The sequence below is a fragment of the Plecotus auritus genome, assembly GCF_963455305.1.
Source record: "Plecotus auritus genome assembly, chromosome: 2".
In the NCBI taxonomy this organism is placed as follows: domain Eukaryota; kingdom Metazoa; phylum Chordata; class Mammalia; order Chiroptera; family Vespertilionidae; genus Plecotus; species Plecotus auritus.
The window spans coordinates 35,949,668-35,972,919 of record NC_137771.1 but is presented as its reverse complement, the minus strand read 5'-3'; the positions used below and the strand labels follow the sequence as shown (position 1 = coordinate 35,972,919).

The window sequence follows — 23,252 nt, the reverse complement described above, 5'->3', positions numbered from 1 at the left end:
AAAAAGAAAAGAAAAGAAAAGAACACCAAGCACAGATGTTGGCTGACTTTGTGCCTGGAGGCGGGAGGTGAAGCCCAGGGAAGTTTAAGGGTAGGAGGAAGAGCTGCCAAGGACACTGCCATTTCTGTGGTAACAGCAGGTCACTTCATGTGTCTGCAGTCATTTTAATGCTGTGTTTGCAAGAAAAGGCATAAAACTGCTTTGGCCTCTGTTCTGGAGCTCAGTAGACCAGAAGGACATGAGTGAACAGTGAGAATCAGCGGAGGCCGTTCCCAGCAGTGGGGCCCATAGGAAAGGATTTCGTGGGACTGAGCAAGGAGAACCTTCCAAGTCAGGGTTGAAAAAGGGTGTGTAAACTCCATACACATTCAAGTAGCATTTAATAACTTTCACAAAATCAGTTTCAGAGTAAAGTCTATAATTATTGGAATACAGAAGTGAAGATGATAGTGGGGAACAATATGATGATATCAAACCCAATCAGAAGGAACAGGTTAAACATGAAAGTGAATTCAGAGTCCTGTACGTCCACCCCCCACCCCCACCCTTGCTGCTGTTCCTGAGTATGGCCCGAGTTCAGGCTATAGCTTCTCCATGGCCGCTACAGAGCAAGGTCAACCTGGGAAAGAAAAGCTGGCGCCCTGGTGCACCTGTAGATGGGGCCACGAGACGAAGAGGGTGGTGTGGAGCTGGAGAGGACGTGCTCAGGCTGAATCCCCTGTGGGTCTCTTCCCTTCAGCTTCCCCGAGAGACCTCTGGGGCCAGAGGAGGCCTGCCCTCGGCAGACGCAGCACTAGTCTATTAGGAACACATCTCTTTTTAGAGAGTGATCAGGAGAGGTCCCTGGTTGGAGCATCAGAGAAAAGACAGAGATGGAATTTTCTTGGCCAACGCCCACTTCTGGGCAGAGGGAGAATGACCAGGCATTTCTTAGGCTTCGGTTACAGTCTCCTGATAACCCCTGGGCTTGGGTCAGGGAGAAAAACCCAGCACTTAGACTCTCTTTTGGACAAGTACAAAATGTCAAGTCAGGATACCAACCCCTAGGATAGAGACCACAGGGGACACATAAATGGACAGAAACATCCCAAGATGGAAAAGAAATCATTGTTCGTGAAGGTATAAACAGTGAACTGGACTCTAAACCCCAAATCCATAGATTAACAAAAGTCCACATATACTAAATCACCCCAAAATTACTACATGTGGGTTCAGGCCACACACATCTTCTGAGCTGAGCCCCCAAGTCTGCTCCTTAAATATATGACATCAGAATTCTCAGCCACCAGATGAGATCCTTTTCATTTGAGATGGGAGCCCAATATCTAATATTGAAACATTCAAATAATAAAAAGTGGAACAAATTCCTTATTACATCTTGGCTGAGTCCAAGGGGCGGCTGAACAGATTTTGGTGACAGACAAGGGGCTTAACACACCAAGTGACAAGTCCAAACTAGTGAAGGAAAGAGGAGAGAAAAGCAGGAGGAACTGCATTCACTGTACACTAAAGGGGCAGCCTGGGAGCTGGGATCCGTCAGGTTCCAGCACCCAAATGCAAACCTAACAGCAGCTTCCTGCAGCTGGGCCAGTACCCAAGTCCTGGAACCGGCCCTCTTCACACTACCTCAACACTCACACTGCGCTCAGACAGCTCCCCCTGCTGCAGTGGAACAGCAAATACCTCCAAATGGAATCTGGAGACCCAAGGCAGCAGCAGTAAATAAATACCTGCATATTTCTCAAATGCAGTCCTCAAACACAACCTTACATCTTAGTAAAAGAGGTCAGAAAGTACCATCAAAAATGATATGCGTTTTCCCCTACAATACTGTTTTATCTCCAGGCCAAGAAGTTCGACTGATTTCCTCCCCTTGCCTCTTAAAATTAGGTGACAAAGTAGAAATCCAGTTATGAAAATAAAAAGGCAGAGGTGTGTGAGCCTTGGCTCAATGAGACATATCCGACACACATCGACCTGGTGTCCCAGGACAGACAGAACTGTGTGGACACTGGGGGGCAGAGGGCACTGGAGAGGCATCGGTCCTACTCTGTGGGCACGCACACTGGAACAGCGCATTGTCACTGACCGGGCCGGGCGAAGGGAGGAGGGGGGGGCAGCAGAGCCGTAACTCTGGGTTGGGAACATACACTCGTGGATGGGACGTGTTAAGTAGCTATGTTTATTATTACTTTTTTCCAGCAATCTTGCAAGAGGCAGAGTGTGACACTGAATTCAATGAGACGAGCGTGTAGGTGGGTTGGCAAAGAGCCCTTCTCTTGACGTAGGCTTCGAGCAAGTCAAGGAATGGCTGGTTCCACCGCTGGGCGTGTTTACTCTTTCGCTTCAAGAAAAAGGGTTTCTTGAGGGAACAACTTTACCTCCAACAATGATTTATTTGGGTCCAGCTGGGTTATCTAAAAAGAAAAAAAGCATATATTCAAAAGACTGGAAAAGCACTGTTTTCTCCACATGGCACTCAGGTCCTGCATGCACATTGATTTTGAGCCTGCTATGTACTGACACGAGCATTTGTATAACTGTTCTCTTATTTGACCCTCAAAACAGCCCTGTGAGGTAGGTGTTGTTATTCCTAGTTTATAATCGAGGAAGCTAGGGCTTAGAGAGGTCAAGTCTCACAGTTTAGTGGAAGAACTAGCACTTGACCTCAAGGCACAGGTTCAGGGGACTGGACCTCTTCCTGGGCAGGTGGAGGCTCCTTGCCTCCTGCACAGCTCAGTGTGGCCAACAGAACAGGAGGCCCTGAGGAAAGGATGCTGGTTAAACGACTGATGGCATTTCTGGGCCCTCTCCCTGGTTAACTCCTGACAGCAGGGAGGCCTTTTCTGCGCGCTGGGAAGGAGCTAAGCCTTTGTGGCTCATCTGGCTGCTAAACCTACCTATAATAAAGTGCAGACACCCACTCCACCACGCCCACAGATGAGTATCTCCCCTGCAAGGAGAGGCTACTTAGGGAGGCATATCACAATCTCCTTGTTGGGTGTGTGTGTTTGAAAAAATAAGTCAATGTCATAACATGACTATGTTATAGAACATAAAAAAACATTACTTTATAATATGAACCACAGAGAATAGAGCTGGACAAAATCCTCTTGGCTCAGTTGGGGTATGCTAATCATACAGGGATCCTAAGTTAGGCTCCTAACCTCCTAGGCCAGTGGTCGGCAAACTCATTAGGCAACAGAGCAGCAAACCGCGGCTCGTGAGCCGCATGTGGCTCGCGAGCCGCAGTTTGCCGACCACTGTCCTAGGCTGGGGGCAGTGATGGGACGTGGACGTTTTCTGAATGGGAGAGTGAGAGAAAACCAAAAATTTCCTGCTTAACGAAAGGGATCATAAATTTTAAAATGCTGAGAAATACTGGTTTAGTAAAGGACAATGCGTTTTGGAATCAGAAAGATTCTGGTTTAAATCGCAGCTATTTTGGCTATTAGCTTTGTGGCTTTGGAGTTAGTATCAATCGTGTAGGACTGATGTGAGGATTAAATGAAAAAAAAAAAAACATAATTAGCAGTGTCTGGCCCAGAGCCAGTCTCAGTGATGGCTGCGGTGTGTGAGCAACTGTGAGGATGGATACAGGTAGCTGTGCAGCTTTACCTGTGTCCATCCTGTGCGTGAGGAGAGGCTGGGCAGTGTGCTGTCAGACACAGGAGCTCTGGGCCTGTGGGCAGAGACTGCAGCACCCCAGGCAGGCAATCTTGTTCTTTACTCAACTCAAGCCACACTCAATAAGATGGCTCCGCTGTCTTCTTCTAGCCACTGGGAGGGGGTCTTGGAGGCCGAGTGTCATAGGCAGGCTGGTGAGCTGAAGGAGGAACACTATCTTCAACTGTATCCAGCAGAAACCTGGTATGCCCAGGAGGGTCATTAAGGAGACACATCGCCTCTAGTATCCTCTCTGCTTATAAGGAACCTAGAGCAAAGCTGCTCAATTGGTATCTCTGGGACTCTGGGCACATGGGCAGGCAAGGTGGTGGGGAGGGCCCAGCCTGCTGTCCGTCTTCCAATGCACTGGGGGCAAGCTGCTGGCAAATGTTTACCCACTTCCCCAATTAATGTACAACACCGTGCTGGCTTCTGTCAACAAGCAGAGCTGTGCTGCCGCTGCTTCCGACTCACTGGCATTTTCTGCCCAGCTGCTTCCGCTATTGTTCTTAATTAACATGCCAGAGCTCTTCCGGCACCTTCTATTTTGTTATTTGTGGTTTGTAAATATAATGTTTGCTGGGAGAAACCATAATCATAACTGTGCCAGAGCTGTGCATGCTGCCAGAAAGATCCGCTTGCAAAGCAAAAGAGGCTGGGAGGCTGGAGTCTCGGGCCCAAGCCGAACCCTGCCTGGCTTGTCAACATGCAAGGTCAGAGGTTCAGAAAACACACCCAGTTTTTACATCAGAAAACTGTGTCCAGAAAAAGTTAAGTGATTTTCCCTGTCACTTTAGCGGGAAAGCTGAGACATAAGGAGGGGAAACTAAAATTTCTTGAACATCTACTACATAACAGACACTGTAACTATGTCATTCCGTTTAATCCCTAGACCAACTATGCAGGGTAGGTGAAAATGACAAAATTAAGGCTCAGAAGGGTTGGCACTTATTTAAGGCCAGTAAGGGTACGTCTATATTGCACAATGGTTAAAAAGAGCGAGGGAGACTTAGATTCAAATCCCGGCTGTCACTTACTACCTATATGACCTTGAAGAAGTTACACAACCAGAGAGTCTCAGTTTTCTCACCTGTATGATGGGAATAATCGGTTTCTCCTTTATAGGTTGTTGTGACAGCTAACTGGAATAATGTTAGTGAGGCTGTTGGCACAGTGCCCGAGCCAGGAAGTGCTCAGTGGGTGGCAGCCATCACTAGCTGGAGCGCTGCCTTGGGTAAAGGACCTGGTCTGTCTGACCTCAATGTTGGAGCTTTTCCTCCAAAACTTCCTGGAGCTCAGTCTGCACCTGGCCGCCTTTCTTATTTCTATCCAGTGCCCAGCAGAAGTGCTCCCTTTTCCTTGATAGAGTGATGTCTCAATATCTGGAGACTGCCTTTTATAGCTGCGGTGGGGCTGGGCCACAATGGACTGCTTCACAGCAAACATGGTTGTGCTGGGGCTGCGCGATCTAGCGCCCCAGATCATAAGCAATTTTTTTTCTCTAAAGGTCATTTCAGACGGGAGTTTCAAAGTGAATAGGATAGTCTCTGTTTCCATTCTCATTTGACTGGTGTGGACAAAGAGACTGTGGGGACCTAGGGGATGTAGGGTACCATGCTTCATTCCAGCACAACAGTGGCCGTGCTGTGAAACACACTGCTGTGCTCTGGGCCCATTCAAGAAGAGGTGGAGCATGCCAAGAGGGACCCCCTAGCAGGGCAGAGCCTAAACACCACGTTCTCCGAGAAACAGCTGCAGAGATGTCTCCCTGGAGGGGCACTGAGAAGTGCTGGCTGTGTGCCCCAGGGCAGGCAGGGGCCCTGTCAGCCCTTTGAATATCTGAGGACTCACAAGTAGACAGAGCAGAGGTGTTCTGTGCAGCTCCAGTGGTAGAGCTGGGATCAGTGAGGTAGAACAGCAAAGAAACAGAACTCAGCTGGTGAGGAAGAACTTAACAGAGCTGCAGCTGCTGGTGTGTCCACTTCTGCTTCTCTTTCTTTTACCTTTTTTCTTTCTTCTGTCCTTTATTTTCTTCTTGTTCATCATCATCATCATCATCATCACTGCAGCAACTATCAGTTATTGAATGCCTACCATGTAGCTGGAACCATGCTAACTACTTTGTATATAGTACCGTAAGTAGTCCTCAGAACACCCAGTGAAGTAGATTATTGCCATTTTACAGAAGATACCATGGCTTATCTCGACTAAGGCTGCAGATAGAATAAAGTTTCAAACTCAAGTCTATCTGACTCCAACAAGCACGATAACCAAAAGCACCTGGCCAACACTGCCAACAGGCTGCCGTGGTGACGGGAGGGGTTGGGAGGGTAGAGTGAGTGTATTCTCTAGTGCCCCTAGAAGCATTCAAATAGAGGCTTATTTGAAGAACATGATGATGATGATCATAATAATGGCTAATGTTTATTGAGCATTTACTTTGTTCCCTGCATACTCCAAGCACTTTACATTTTAAAAATAATTTGTTTTTCATAATAACCCTCTGGAGTAGGTTATCTGAGATCAGTACTATTATTATTCTCATTTTACAGATGAAGAAACTGAGCCAAGGAACAGACTAAGTAATTTGCCTAAGGTCTCAAAGATATTAAGAGCAGAGCCAGATGTGAACCAAGGCAACCTAGCTTTGAAATCCATGTTTAACTACTAGACTCTTCTGCCAGAGGTGTTGCTAAGAACAGGAGCCATGCAGAAAGAAGTTGGATGAGATGACCCCGAGGCTGTTTCTAACCAAGCTTCCAGGATATAAGATCACTTTAAGAATGACAAAAGGTTAAAGGTCAGGAAAAAAAATCCTGAAATGTTTATAAAATATGAATACAAAAACCCAATCTGAGCATGTGTTTTGCCATTTCCTTGGGACTTTACTGACTATACTGACTTTAAATCAACACAGAAACCCACCATTAAAACTTCTTGGGGGAGGAGAATTTTCAAACAACAGGTATGGCCTGACTTTGTCTATGTTAGAAGAGAAAATTCAACCATCTTGACATTTTATTCATTACATTTGAAAAAAATTGATATATTTTCTCACTAAATTAATAATGTCAAACAGTTCAACCCTTCATTTCACAGGTCAGCAACCTGAGGCTCAGAGAGGTCAAGTGACTTGGCCCAGGGCACACAGCTGATAAGGTGCAGATACAGTAGTCTGCCCCAGAGTTTCTGACTTCTATTTTAGGATTCTTTCTGGCCACATCATTTTGCTTCTCTCTCTCTTGTTTAAATACCTGAGCATAAACATCACACTACTACCGTGTTTCCCTGAAAATAAAACATCCTCCGAAAATAAGACCTACTTACAGGTTTCCTTCTGAGTGAAATATAAGGCATCCCCGAAAATAAGGCCCCCAGGCTCAGTCTCAGAATGAAAATTAATTTACCGTAAACTGGTCGCTAGGGCCGCCCCGACTGGCGTCTAGCAACCAGTGACGTTACGCGGAGTCCTGACGTCACTGCTGTGTGGAAGCGGAGCGGAGGCCGGAGTGAGCGGTGAGCGCGGGGCGGGAGAGAGGAGGAGACTTTTGCAGATGCGTGTAGAAGAACAGGAGGATTAGAGTGGACGGGACGCGGCGAAGGTGGTGAGTGCTGGTCTGTCTCTGGTGACACTACCTGATGCTCGCGGCCGCCTTCATGATGACTGAAGGTTCTCAGTCAGTGGCAGACCCTGCTCCAGCCCAGATCCAGGCCCCAGCAAGCCCAGTGACAGTCCCCAGGCAGGCCCCAGGGGGTAAATGTCTGATAAAGGGGTAGGGGGGATGTCTGGTGAAGGTGTTCAGTTGCACAGAAGTGGGGGGAGGGGGATCACTTAAAATGACACAGGAGGATCAGAGGGGGCAATCAAAATGACACAGGAGGATCAGAGGGGACAATCAAAATGACACAGGAGGATCAAAAGGGGTTACTAAAATGGTAATCCCCCCTCTGATTCTCGTGTGCCATTTTGATCCCCCCCTCTGATCCCCCCTGTGTCATTTTGAGTGATCCCCCTCCCCCCACCTTGATACCCCAATTCCTTTTTTTTTTACCCCTACGGTAGAAATGAGCGCAAAAGGAAAAAGCTACTCCGTGGAGTACAAGAAAGGAATCGTGGAAGACTCTTGGGGCCAAAATCTTACTGCTTTCTGCAAAGAGAAGACGTTGAGTATCCGACTGGTCCGAAAATGGCGAGCAGAGTATGGTAACCTCATTGAACAAGTGGACAAGGGAAATGCTAAAAAGCGCAAGTGTGGATCAGGTCAGCAACCATTATTTTCCGAGCTGGAAGACCTGATCTGTGAATGGATTGTTGACAGGAGAGCAAAGGCTTTGGTTGTGAATAGGGCTCAGATTCAAGAATTTGCCCTTGCAATGGCACCACAGTTTGACATAGCCCCCGAAGACTTCAAAGCATCACAACACTGGCTGGATAATTTCCTTCAGCGAAGTGAACTGTCTTTAAGAAGATCTACAACATTGTTTAGGTTGGAAGATACTCAAGTTATTAAGCGAGCACTTGCATTCAAGTCCTTTATTGATGATGCTGACTTCTCTAAATACAATCTTTCCAACATGATTGCTATGGATGAAACTGCAGTGTTTATGGACCAATCATCTCAAACAACAATTGAACAGCGGGGTGCCTCCTTAGCATACATTCCCTCCACTGCTTACGAAAGTGCACGTGTTTCCTGTATTTTGGCAATTCGTCTGGATGGCACTAAAATTCCACCTTTAATCATTTCTAAGGGCAAGAAGGAAAAGATTGAATGTGTTTTGGGCGTTTTTATTCCTGAAACTGAAAAAGCCTGGGCCACACAAGCAGTTATAAGGAAGTGGGTCGATTTAATGCTGCCGCTTGTTATGCGAGGGAGCCAAAGAGGTCTGCTAGTCTGGGATGCAGCCAGCACTCACCGCGCTAAAGACATGAAGACATTTCTTCACCAAAGAAAAATAGATCAGTTAATGATTCCCGCAGGAATGACGGCCTATCTCCAGACTCTTGATATTGCAATAAACAAGCCATTCAAAGACAATTTGCGCATGGAAATTAATGACTACAATGAAAATAGAATGGAGAGAAATCAGCGTGGAAACTTTGTGAAACCTAAACTGCAAGAAGTTGTGACTTGGGTGAAGAATTCATGGGAGAAAATCACTGACAGTTGCATTGCAAATGCACTGCGAGCAGGCTACCTTGACAAGAAGTACTCATTTAAAGACAGTGCTATTGCTAAACATGAGAGATTTGGTCCACTGATTCTGAAAGAGATGGAGTCACAAGAAATTCACCAGGAAATTCAGGAATTGGATTGTTATGATGATGTTCCAGAAGATGATGACATGATTGTCATTGAATAAATGAGTAAATTCTTGATACTGTAGGATTCACAGTTTGTCTGGTTTGTGTTGACAACTACCGTACTACCGTACCGTATACAGGTAATAAATTTCCTTTATTTTCATTTAACAATAAATGTGTACCGTATTCTTCTTCATGGAAAAATAAGACATCCCCTGAAAATAAGACCTAGCGTGTCTTTGGGGGCAAAAATTAATATAAGACACTGTCTTATTTTTGGGGAAACACGGTACTAGTAGACTGGAAGCTACTTGAGGCCAAGAGCTGAGTAATACTAAAAATAACAGTAGCAACAATCTACACTAATAAAAGAGAAACATGCAAATTAACCATCACTCCACTACACCCACCAGCCAATCAGGAGTGAATATGCAAATTAGAAGGAGAAAGATGGCAGCCACCCAGCTGTTCCAGGTGGAGTGGCTGGGTGGGGCTGGACGCCTGCTATGAGAGGGAGGGCAGGGGGCGAAGGGATCTACAGGAACGGCACTCTGGCCGCAGCGAAGACGAAGACAGCAGTCTGCAGCGAAGATGGCAGACTCCAGCTGGAATCTGCAGCAAAGACGAAGACAGCAGACTCTGGCCAGAGTCTGCAGCAAAGACGAAGACAGCAGACTCTGGCTAGAGTCTGCAGCAAAGATGGCAGATTCCAGCCTGAGTCTGCAGCAAAGACCAGCGAAGATGGCAGACTCTGGCCTGAGCGAAGGCCTGGGTCCCAGGTGCCGGAGGAAAAACGGTACTGGAAGCCAGGGGAAGGAAGGCCTATTGCACGAATCTCTTCATGCAACGGCCCTCTAGTATATGCATAATACTGTATAGTTTGCAAGATATCTATACAACCATTAATTCACAATCATGTAGGGTAGGTATTATTATCAATCCTTTTTATTTAATTTTGCTAAGGAAATGCTTTTATTTATTTTTTTAATTACTTTTAATTAATTTTAGAGAAGGAGGAAGGATTGATGGGGGGGGGGGAGAGAGAGAGAGAGAGAAAGAAAGAGAGAGAGAAATATCTATGTGAGAGAGAAACATCAATTGGGTTGTCTCCCATGCATGCCTCGACCAGGAATTGAACCCAAGACCTTCTGATGCATGGGAGGATGCTCCAACCAACTGAATCACACCTGCCAGGGTTAGGAAATGCTTTTATTTTTTATTTTATTTTTTAAAAATATATTTTATTGATTTTTTACAGAGAGGAAGGGAGAGGGACAGAGAGTTAGAAACATCGATGAGAGAGAAACATCGATCAGCTGCCCCCTGTACACACCCCACTGGGGATGTGCCCGCAACCAAGGTACATGCCCTTGACCGGAATTGAACCCGGGACCCTTCAGTCCACAGGCCGACGCTCTATCCACTGAGCCAAACCGGTCAGTGCAGGAAATGCTTTTAGTTTGAATATGAATAAAGGAAAGTCTGGATCTAATATCTTCACATTTAGAAAAAATGCTAGATTCAAGAAATGATGCTGAAATGACTGAATATCCACATGCAAATAAGTGTATCTATATGCAGACTTTACACCGGTTACAAAATTTACCTCAAAATGTAAAACACAAAACTATAAAATTCCTAGAAGATAACATAGAAAAAAATCTAAATGACTTTTGATACACCAAAGACACAATTCATAAAATAAATAACTGATAAACTAAACTTCATTAAAATTAAAAATTTCTGCTCTGCAAAGACACCATCAAGAGAAGGAGACACCGTCAACGGACTATGGTAAAATATTTGCAAAAGGCACATCTGATACAGAAATATTATCCAAAATATATAAACAGCTCTTAAAACTTAATAAGAAAACAACCCAATTACAAAGTGGGCCAAAGACCTGAAAGACACTTCACCCAAGAAGATATGGAAAATAAGCATATGGAAAGATGCTCCACATCATCTACCACTAGGAAACGCAAATTAAAACTGAGATACCACTACACACCTATAAGAATGGCCGAAAACCAGAACACAGACAAATGCTGGCAAGGATATGGAGCAACATGGACTCTCACTCATTGCTGCTGGGAATGCAAAATGGCATAGCTGCTTTGGCAGGGTTTGTTGGTTTCTTAAAAAAAAGAACCATATTTTTATTAGACAATCCAGTAATCATACTCCTTGTTATTTACCCAAAAGAGCTGAAAATGTATGTTCACAAAAAAACCTGCACACAGATGTTTATAGCACTTTTATTCATAACTGCCAAAACCTGAAAGCAACCAAGATGTGCTAACAAGAAATGAGCTATCAAGCCATGAAAAGACATGGAGGAATCTTAAATGCATATTGCTAAGTGAAGAAAGCCAATCTAAAAGGGCTACATACTATATGATTCCAACTATTTGACATTCTGGACTAGGTAAAACAAGGGAAATAGCAAAGAAAACATCACTAGTTGTTAGGGATTTTTTTTTTTTTTTGGGGGGGGGGTAGATGAATAGGCAGAGCACAGAGGATTTTTAGGGCCATGAAAACACTCTATATGATACTATAAGTAAAACTATATGATAGATATACGTCATTACACATTTGTCCAAACCCTTTCTGGAGTCAAGCTGCCCTCCTAACGTATATGAGGCCTGCAGTGTCAGCTGTGCCAAGGACTGCATGGGCAAGTCTCTAATTTAGGGGCAAAGAATATACCAGCAAGCCCCTTGGCTACAGATCCCAAGCCACAATCTATGATCAATCTTTTCAGTAACAGAGATATTGTTTTTAACCCTACCCGAGTCCTATGTCTATTTTTCAATTAGTTTTGAACTAGTTAAGTGAAAAGATATTATTTAATGACCCTTAAAACCCCAAGTCCCACATAGTATTAAGCAAGTACTGAACAATTATAATTTAATGTAATCTGATACAAGGGCTACAGCTTTATTTTTCTCAAAGTCTATTTGGTCCTGATTAGAAGATGAGAGAGTCCCCCAGTAAGGACAAAAATAAATTCAAAAATACATTTCCCATGTAACATAAATCTACAACAAAGCTTATTCTTAAAGAGATGCTTCTTTAAACCCAAGCTATTTGAACACAAAATGAATGTGCTAATAATCTTCTTTCTGAAGAATGTGTACATAATAATGACTACTATTTTGCAGCCTTCAAAGCACTGTCCCATATAGTATCTAAACTTCAGAGCTATCTGAGGAGATTGGGCTGATTTATCGTCATTTTTACAACGAGAACAACAAAGCTCAAATCAGAACATTACTTACATATGGTGATACAAGTAGAAATTGATGATCTCCCAACTGAACTCAGGTCTTTTCACTTCAAGTCCTGAGCTCTGTCTATTCTATGAGGCAGCACAAAGGCTACATGGGTAAATTCCCAGACTACAGTGAAGTGAAGCTTATCTGCTTTTGGTTTTGTTCAAAATTAGCAGTTAACCTGAACTTGAGGGAACTAATCTTTTTGGTACCCTATAGTAAACTATTCTGTTAGTACTCCATTAGAAAAACATGCATATTAAATATCACAAGTTTAAAAAATAACTGTTAATGTCATACTACCAAAAAAGTTACCATTTGACATTTTATAAGTGCCAAGCACTATACTTCCTGTTCTATATATAGTGTCTAATTAAATGGTCACAACACTTCTATGAGATAATTACTCCTATTATTCCCATTTTATAGATGAATTCTCTGAGATAAAAAATGATTAAGGGACTTGCCCAAGATTACATAGCTAGGAAAGACGAGGCCAGGATTTGCACCCAGGTTTGTGAGCTTCCAGCCTGTATTCCAGCATTTCCCTTCACCTCTGACTCTACTAAACGGGGGCAGTTAATGACTGGCTGGCTTTCCCTTGGGCAAAAGGAAAGCAGGCACTCTGCCGCTGTGTTGTGGCTCATGGCCCTGTTGTGATATGGACTTTGTTGTTCCCCACAGGTTATCGTTTGTTACTGTCACCTTGGTCCTAATTGCTAATTGCCCATTTTCTGTAAACACCTTTTGATGAAGTGGGAATCCCTGAAGAGGGAAGTTACAACCACAAAGTATCAGAGGGAGAATTTCAGAGTTGAACTGCTAGTCATGTGCTGATCAGGGTGTGAAAGGCTTTTGTAACTGTAAAGTCCTTTGTAAACATAAGGGATTACTAATCATCATCACCATCATCATGGTCATCATTGTCATCACCCACAATGCCAGTTGTAGCTCCTAGCAAATTCTCCTCTATATTTGCTGAAGGCAGTAATGCAACCCCCAAAGGAACTTTCAGTTTGGAAGGGTCCACTATGGGACTACTCTATGGCTATTCCCATCCCAGCTTCCTGTGTAGTTTCTGGATCAATATCTCATCGGATCACAGGAGGAAAGTGGCACTGGGGTGAGGGCTTCCTAGAAACAGTGACATGCTCCATTGCTAAACTGTGGTAGAATAACTGGGGTTCTAGAGAGTGAGGTTGAGTGGGCTCCTGGGACTGCAAAGCACAGGGCACCTACAGGACATTCCCCCCACCATGACTTTGTTTTCAGGTGGGAAGAAGGCAGAAATGAATGAAAAGTTAAAGGAAGAACAAGGAAGAGAAGACTAAGGTGACCAAGGGATGAAAACTGTACCTAATAGGCTGCCCTATCTGTTTTTTTTGTTTTATCACATTATAATAATGATAACAGTTCACATTCACTGGAGCTTACTAGGTGCTAACTGTTCTAAGTGCTTTATAAGCACTACACAACCTTATGAGGGAGGTACTACTACCTCTACTTTAAAAATGAGGAATAGAAGCTCAGAAAGTTTATATAACCTGTCTCAGGTTGTACAGTCAGAACGTGACAGAGCAAGGATTTAAAACTAGGTCTGGCTCCAAAGTGTTCTTTTTTATTTATTGATTTGAGAAAGAGAGAGAGAGAGGGGGGGGAAGGCAGGAGTGAGAGAGGGAGGGAGAAAGGGAGGGGAGGAGGGAGGGATGGAAGGGGGGAGAGGGAGGGAGGAAGGGAGGGAGGGAGAGAGAGAGAGAGAGAGAGAGAGAGAGAGAGATCAATTTGTTATTCCACTTATTTATGCATTTATTGGTTGTTTCTTATATATGCCCTGACAGGGATAGAACCCCCAACTTTGGCATGTCAGGATGACGCTCTAACCAATTGAGCTACCCAACCAGGGCTCCAAAGTGTTCTTAATCATCACACTAGATAACTTTAGCATTGTAGTCATACACTGACCTATTTATTCTAAGTCTCCTGATTGAAAGGATGATCTCCTTCATGTAACTGAAGCACAAATCTCCCCATAATAGAATATATTACTACCTTAGACATTTGGGCATATTTCACTCAACTAGCTCCTCAGTTATCACAGATCTAGTGAGTGTTAGAGCTGGAGGGGTCTTTAGAGGTCTTCTCTGCAACAGAAGGGGACAGAAAAGCTGTCAGTAGAAAAAATTTACCCAAGGTTACTGAGCATTCATGGCAGATCTGGGACCAAATCTGGAGTCTTCATTCTCAGCTGTGACTTCAGATAGACTGTTTAATGAAGATACCAATTCTAAAGTGTTACTAATGCCAAATGGCCTCACATTTGGCACACTGTTAGGGAGACCCTAAACACCAAACAAAAAACATGACCTTCTTCTTGCACTGGTATCTCTGATGGGGACTCTGGTCACTCTACTATTAAACAGCAATGTTAATGGGGAAGGTCCAGAGGGAATAGAGGGGCTTCTAACAAGAGGGTAGGGTGGGGGTGGGAAGGGAAAAGCCTCTTTAGTCTAGAAACAGGAAGAGATCCACGTCTGTAGAGCAAGCATTCAAACTTGCAGCTGGCCCACAACGAATATTTTTGCAGCCCAGCCAATATAACGGTATGTAAGAAATGTTTTAATAAAAATTTTGTAACTTAAGTTTTACTATATCGTTATACATAATTATTAATAACTAACTACAATGCTCACTAATGACTAATTACTATAATTGTGTTGCATTCATTTCCCTTACATGCCTTATGCGCAGGTGCACCATTTCTCTCCACTAATACTAGCAGCGAATATTTTAGCAGCCAATTGCCATGTCATTAGTCTTGGACTGACTTGTTTGGTGTGTGCAACAGGAAATATTTCACTTTCAGAGAATAAGAAAAAATAGGTTTATTTGTGTTATGCTTATTAATTTGTGCAGTTATTCATTGTCTGGTAAGTTAATGTTCAAGAATGTTCTATTATTTTATGATTACTCATTTATTTCAGCCCTTTGTATTCAGCATGTCTCTATCGAAATAAATCTACGTTTCTATGAAAATTGAAGCTTTTGTTTTTTTTTGTGGCCCACATAAACTTAAACCTTGCTTATTTGGCTCATGTTAACCTTTGAGTTTGACATGCCTGGTATAGAGTGAACATAAAAAGAATGAAAACAGGTATGTCTCCTCATCCTGGGAAGCCAGTTCCCAAGATTAGTCCCTCCTGGGCTCTGGAAGAAACTATTTCAAGAAAATAAATCAAAGTCCTGCTTTGGAGCTCACTGTCCCTGAAAGCCCAATAAATAGGGTATATGGTAGGCAACTTTGTGAATGAGGATTACGCAGTGTGGCAGCATGCTGGCCCTCCACCCCTCAGGGCAGCCAGAACCTCAGGGCTGGGGTGGTTCTCACCCTGAGCAACCTAGTACGGGCACCCCAGTGAGGCACACAAACATTTTCAATGTGTGCAGTGATTTGAAAAAGGCAGGGAGGCACTGATCTAGGGGACACACCTCACTTCAGAGGCAGATATCATGGAAGGCTGCCAGGTTCTGTATAAAAGGTTCCTAGGATGCCTCTAATAAAAGATCGGGCCACACACTAGCCACTATGTTTGGAGAGAAACCTGTTAGTTGGTTAGGTTCGGAACTGCTACCTCAGCTTAAATATCTGAGAAACCCTGGGAATTGTCTGCCCAGAGCTTCATCACTAGGCAAGGGTTATGTCCTGACTAGGAGGCAGTAAAAAAGAATACTGGAAAAAAGAAAAAAAAAGAAAGAGAGCTGGTGGATTCTGAATCCCAGTTCTGCATGTATGCTCTTGAGCAGGTTATTTAACCTCCAAAAGACCCAAATTTCTCATCTGTAAGCTGCGGAGGACATTACCCAACAACTAATAGGCTCTAATAGACCATTTCTTTCTGGGTCCCTTCCACACTGCCACTTAAGAGTCGAACAAAATATCTGATCCTAACTCTCTCCTACTTAAAATTCTTAAATGGTTCCTTAGGGGATAGGCACCTTTTGCTTTGGCCTCGTTTTCCCAATATGTGAATGGGTGTGTTTCTGGCAAGGCTCATAGCATACCCATAATGGACGATAAGGCTGAAAGACGGTTTGGAGACAGATAATGAAGGGCTTGAATGTCTTATTAAACGTAAACTCCCAGGCTGCAGAGAGATCGGGAGCAGCATGCTCGTGGTGCTCTTCAGGCAGAGTGGCTGGGGAGGAAGTGAGCATTCTGAATGCATTTTAATATCCAAGCAGGGCCACCGAGCTGGTGCATGCATAGCTCTGCACGCAAACACCACGCAGGAGCTGGAGCTTTGAACAGGAGTTAAAAGAGTTGAGTCCCTAACAGCACACAAAAGACTTGACGGTGTGATTTATTCTGATGTATTTACTTATCCAATTACCAAAACAGCAGGAGATCATTAAATTTTCTGGTTACCAGATGCAGCATGTTCAATATCTTAAGTGTTACCAAGGCTCTCTCTGAGCTATTTTCATATTACATTTCATCTGCCCAGAAGCTTATGAAAGTGGAAGGCAAGAATCATGAACAGAGCAGGTGTTTTCTTTGAAGGCTTGTCCAGCAGGCACCTATACAATACCAAACTCATACCAGAAACTTCCAAACCCTCCCTTGGATTTAAGGAAAAGTACCATGAGAAACAGAAGTATTTAGGAGAGAAGTTGTTAAGGAAGTGGTACTTGAGGTGGCTGGAGATACATATTTTATCTGGCCAGACTTTCTGCGTGTTCATTTTCTATCAGTTTGGTCCCTGTGTCCACACAGGGTCAGGGCTCAGAGTAGAGGAGGAGAGAAGGGAACACACACGCTCTGGGAGACTGCAAACCTGGCCCTAAACCTACCATTCTTCTTTGGACTACCTGTGTGATCTTGGACAAGTCACTTTCGAGCAACTTGAAGACAAAAACTGTGTTTCCTGCTTCTATATTTCCAGCTTCTAGTAAAGAACCCGGTGCATTATGTACTCTCTGTTAATGTTTATTGAATAAATCAGACCAGAGAATGTTTGGTCATTATTGAATATTGAAAAATATAGAGCAAGCCTTTATTAACATTTTAGGAGTTAAGTGGCAAGGTAGGTGTTTATTCTATTTTATATTGAAAAATACATGTCCTATAAGTTATACCTGGGCCTAAACTTTTTGAAAGGGTTGTCATGGCTTGGTCCCTACATTCTTTTTTCTTTTTCTTTTTGGTCATAAAGGGTCCCTACATTCTTTCTCTAAATACTATCCCCTCACAGACCTTATGTTCCAGCCAATTAGAGCCGTTTGCTATTCCCTAAATATGCCTGATGCTTTTCTCACCCAAACTTTGCTTTTGTTGTTTCCCCCACTGGACTGTCCTTCATCCTCTGTTGAAAATTTATATATCCTCAAGGCTCAGATACTACTTCATCCACAAAACCAAGCCGAAGTGACGGAGCCTAAATTAAACTCTTTCTCCTGTTCCTTGTGTAAGAGGAGTAATCGTAAGTGGTATCTTCTCCCATTCACTGGGCCATGGGCTCCTGGAACACGGACGCTATGTACATTCATGTGGCCTCTGCCTCATGTGCCTATTTCACTGCCCTGAATGTGGTCAATTCACATTTGCTGCACTAATGCCTCTGTTTCACCTTAGGATCCTCTGACAAGGTGGCTGCCAAGGTCTGCTGGCAGATTCAAGGTCAGTGTTTAACTGAAATGTAGGCACTGGCAATGTCCTTTGCTTCACCAGCACTCCTGTACTTTGACCAGGCAAGGCAACCCATTTCTGGAGGATCTAACTCAAAGGTCAGCTTACAGTTTCACACGGAGTTACCCGTCTGTTATGCCTCTCAGGTTATTGTGCCACTTGTCTATGAGTCTGTCTCTCAGGTTAAATTCTGAGGGCATATAATGAGGTCTCATTGGCTATCTATCCCCAGAGACCAGTCCACTGCTGGAAAAAGTGTGAATTCAATAGATGTTTGCTGGAAGATGACCTACTGAGTGACTGAGTGGAGGCTCCCCACTCCACCAAGTCAAAGAAAGGGAGTGAAGAGGAGCTGTATCCTTAGGCCTCTTTCCCTAGCCTCACCCCTAAAACAGGCCGAACCTGTCACTATTAACAGGTCACCCAGCAGGTCCCCAGCTCTGGCCCCTCTCTGGCCCTTGCCTTAGTCAGTCCTGCTGCACAGACATAGGGAATGACAATAAGTTTGCATCAGTAGCCCTTTCAGAAGGGACAGATTTTTCCCTAAACTGCTGTTGGAATTGACTAATTAGAAGGCTTTAGAAAATCTTAATACTCTAAACAGAGAAAACTGGTTCTGAATTATTAAGCAACATTTTCAATGCATTTGAATAACCTTAAGTGACTTAGCTGCCACCTGATCCTAAGCTCTGGCTCAGATAAATAAATGTGAAATATTGTCAAAGCCCCGGCTTATAGGAGCCTCCAGCTACAGTAAATAAAGCTTAAGTCTCCATAAACTGCCTGGGGCAGAGACATTTTCATATAAAAGGAGTAGGAGAAGACGATATTAAATAAAGCCAGAAGGACCAGGAAGCCAATGGTTTTGTTCCAGTGTTCAGAAGAGAGTTGTCAGTAGGGCAAGGATTTTCTCTATTCAGGTCATTTAATCATAGAATCACATAGTATCGGACCTGAGGGAGGATTTAGAAAGCACTCACTTTAATCTCTTCATATTTCAGAAGAGGAAAATAAGACCCAGGAAAGTATGTACCCTGCATGAAATCACACAACAAATGGCTGGAAGAATAAAAATTCTTCCCCAGGGTGCCTGGCTCTCACCTTAGTCCCCTTCCCACCACGACACATCCCTCCGAGAATGTCCACTGGAGACATCAACATGAGACTGACAACTAACTGGTTGTTAAAAATCACTTGAAAATTTTAGCCAGCCAGGAGACTTCTAGAGCTCAGATTCCAGACTCCATGGACCCCACCCGCTCTGGACTTTGTAGTTTTCTTCTCATGACTATGGGACTGGGGGACGGGGGGAAAATGGGCGAGGAAGGGAGAAAACCAGAATAAGTGAGGGTGAATGTTACTATATAATGTGGTCCCTCTCTTGCCTATCCTCAAGTCATGAGGACACCATGAGCTTCTGCCTGGTGAGATGAAAATACAAAAACAAAAACAGTGAATGCATGAATAGGTAGGAATATTTTTTTTCTCTCATTTATTTACTAAACAAGTATTTCCTTAATATTTACTATGATATCAGAAACTGTGTCAGACATTCGGATACAACAGTGAACAGGCACTATCTCTGCCTCAAGGAGTGTAGATTCCAGGGCTGGATGCAGACAGGAAATTGACCCACTGTAATTCAGAATAGTAAAGGGCTACAATAGAGAGCATGAGGAAGGGAAACACCTAACTCAGTCCTACAGTCTCTATGTTCCTCATTTCCTTTGTCTCATTCTAATATGTACAAGTCTTTCCTATATCTAACTATTTTACTGACTTACACTTTCATAAACAATAAACCAATATTAGTTGCTTACTATGTGGCAGGCTCTGTATTCAGGTGAATTAGATATGATCCCCAATAACTTGAGATTTGATGTACAATTCTTTTTGTTTGTTTACAAAATGTATATCTTACCTTCATTTTGTGACTATTGTAAATTTGGGCCAATCATTTCTAGTTCTGACGTCTTTTGATTTTCCTTGATCAGGTTACTTTCCTTTTCTGCATCTTGGGTTTTTAAATCTATAAAACAGGGGTCTTTTCTAGTTCTCACAGTCTAATATCCATGCATGAGGAAGGCCTGTTCACACAAGGCTCTCACATATAGCCAACTAGAGGAAGGAAAGTGAAATAAATTTGGAAATGTCAAAAGAATCTTCACGTTTGGGATTCAAGAGTAGACATTAAACCTAAGGCCTTGAGATCCTGGTTGTGGGGGAAGAACAGGTGTGGTGTGGGTGAAGTGGGCTGGGGCTGGGCTGCGGCATGCTGTTGCATGTGCTAATGCACTTTGGAACTCCAGCACTGGCTTTGAAAACTACAAGGAGTGTGGAGAAAAGGTTAATCTGCACATATACAATTGTTTGTATTTACAGTGGGGTTATTATACAGACTTTAAATTTAAGTGAGCAAAGCTTGTCTGCAGAAGCACCTGGCATACTGAGCACAGAACTAATGACTTTTTATTTATGGCTGAATGGAGGCAGATGGGATTGTATATGTAGCCTTCAAAAGTTTATTTGATTTCTGATATAGCATTCTGAATGGTATAGTGCTTTATAAACACCTTATAAAATTAAGTTCTGAGGCAAAATAAGTAAGTTTATAAAGACTTAAAACACATCAACAAACCTATACATAATTGGTCACATCTTATATTCAGCATGGTATGGGGAAAGCACCTAGGTTTTGGGAATCAAATACTGGTATTGATATTTATTGTGCAACCTTGAGAAATGTAAGCTCTCCTAAGCTTCTGTGTCCTCATCTGTAAAGTGGGGATAATATCTATTTTCAGAGAACTAATATACTTGATTATGCATATAATAGGCACAAAAATAAATGGCTGTATTCATTGTCATCAATCTCTACCACACCAAGTTCTTTGTAAATAAGGTAGAAAGGGGCAGAGGACAATTTTATTAAGACTCTGAATTCCATGCAGCTTCCATGAAATGGCTCTAATCACCTCAAATACACTTTAAAACTCCTTTATGTATTCCTTTGATCTGGTCAGGAGCATACAATAATGGGTTTTCTTACATAATACCACCTTTCTCTCAATACCTCTGTAGCAAGAGCTAGGAAATGACAGAGTTGAGATTCAGTCTAGACTCCAGAACCCACACATTCAACCACTAGCCTATACTGTCGCTCCATTACTTATCTCCTTCAAATCTGCCCCAGTCACTTCCAGGGGCATTTTCTGGTGTTGGCCACTCTCACAGTTTAAATCTCCTTAACCTCTGTTAGAAAGCACCACCTAGACTTCCTTCTGGCATCTCAGTCTCAACAAATCCTCAAGAGAATCTATCTCCTCACCTGTCTTCCTTAATTTCTGCACATGAACTATGATCTCTCAAGTCATTCAGGTTGGGACCTCTAAGTCACCCCTAACAACTCCTTGTTCCTGATATAGCTAAAAATCACCAAATCCCATGGATTCTTCCTCCTGCCTTCTTTTTAACCATCATTGTCATCTTAGTTTAGATGCTCACAACCTACTGTCTTGTCTACTGCAATAGTCCTATTTGGTTTCCCTTTCCTAGGGTCTCCCTACTCTAATCCTTCCCAATGAAAATAGTCAGTAAGTTTGAGGCAGTAGGGAAAAGGCAGAAATGTGGAATCAAAAGACAGGTGGAGCCACTGCTCTCCAACTTATTAGCTATGTCAATTTGCATTAGCTATTTGGCAGTTCTAAGTATAAATTTCTCTTACTACAAGGGTTAATACCTACCTTAACTAGTTCAAATTTCCACCAGAATTGGTTTTGTGAGGGCAAGAACCTTGTCTAGCCTATTCACTACTGTATCCCCAATGTCTTGAGCACAACAGGTGCTCAAATAATATTTACTGGATTAATGCAATGATTTTTTCAATTGGTGTGCTGTAAAAGAATTTCTTTTTCTTTAGATTGAAAAATAAAAAAATGATAACAGCCAACACAACAATAGCCATCCAGTGTGAATGAATCAAAATTACACCTATTTTTTGTCAGATCAGCAAAAATATGTTTTTGTGTGTGCTGCAGAATTTTAGTAATTAGTTTATGTGTGCCATGAGATGAAAAAGGTTGAAAATTACTGTATTAATGCATAGAAAGTCCTTCAGTTATTTTTTCAATTCCTGTCTCATTTCCCTCCATGCCTGACTTCACATCCTAAATTCCAGCATAGCAAACTGTGTGCAATTCCCCAGACATACACTGGTTTATATTCCTATGGTTTTATTTATACTTCTGCTTGACAAATGGCCATTCCTTTAAATATGACTACCTCTATATATAAAAGCCTAAGTGACCGGCCAATAGCTAGTGCAATGACCACCAGAGGGCAGACGCTCCGGCCGGTAGCTATAATACGCACTGACCACCAGGGGGAAGATGCTCAACGCAGGAGCTGCCGAGCTGTGGTGACTTGGCAGCTACAGTTCTCGGGTGACACACCCAGAACCAGAGAGGAGGGAGCCCGATTCTGGGGTGCACCTGAGAACCACCCTCTTGCAATCCGGGACCCCTTGGGGCATGTTGGAGAGCCGGGTTATGGCCTGATCCCCACAGGCCAGGCCGAGGGGCCCCATAGGTGCACGAATCTGTGCACCGGGCCTCTAGTAGTATAATATCAAAATGACACTGGTATGATACTGTTAACTAGATCATAGGTCTTAATTCACATTTCATCAGTTTTTATGTGTATTCAGTTGAGTATATGTCTGTGAATATTTCTTTGCGATTTTATCTTGTGATTTGTGTAACTACCACCACAATCAAGACACAGAATAAAACCCTAAAATGTAGAGTCACACCCACCCCTTACACCTGCACCATCTTTATAATTATGTCAATTAAAGAATGTTATGTAAATGTAATCATACAGTGAGTAACCTTTTGAGATTGCCTTTTCTCACTCAGCATAATGCCCTTGAGATCCCAAGTCGTTTCATGTGTTGAGTTCATTCCTTTTTATTGCCGAGTAGTTTTTCACTATTCCTTTAAAAAAATAGTTCAAAGCTTTCTTATGTGAAGCTTTACTGACTTCCAAGTTGCTAAAAAACTTTAAATATTTCTAGTTGAAAACCACTCTGAACCTTTTTGTTTTCAGGCATGTAAGGCACACTGTTTGATATCCTTACTTGAAAGCTGGTAGTTCCTAAACAGTTAATATTTGACTTCTATGTCCTCTTGAAACAAAACAAAACAAAACAGGATAGGAAGGAGGAAGTGGGGATAGGGAGAGAAATAATCACCATTACCATCATACCAGTTACAATTATTAAATTCTTACTGTGCTAAATGCTGTATGTATTAAACATTTC

The 23,252-nt window shown here is 42.9% G+C and overlaps 1 protein-coding gene across 2 annotated transcripts in view; it reads right to left on the bottom strand.

Annotated features, from left to right (window-relative positions):
• Positions 1–2,168: 2,168 nt before the first annotated feature.
• Positions 2,169–23,252, bottom strand: part of FAF1 (Fas associated factor 1) — a 389,848-nt gene continuing 368,764 nt past the window's right edge. For both annotated transcript variants that reach the window (XM_080652360.1, XM_080652361.1), the window contains one exon: positions 2,169–2,417. In XM_080652360.1, coding sequence (XP_080508486.1) covers positions 2,334–2,417 — 84 coding nt within the window. In that variant the 3' untranslated portion in view covers positions 2,169–2,333. The remainder of the gene's footprint in view (positions 2,418–23,252) is intronic.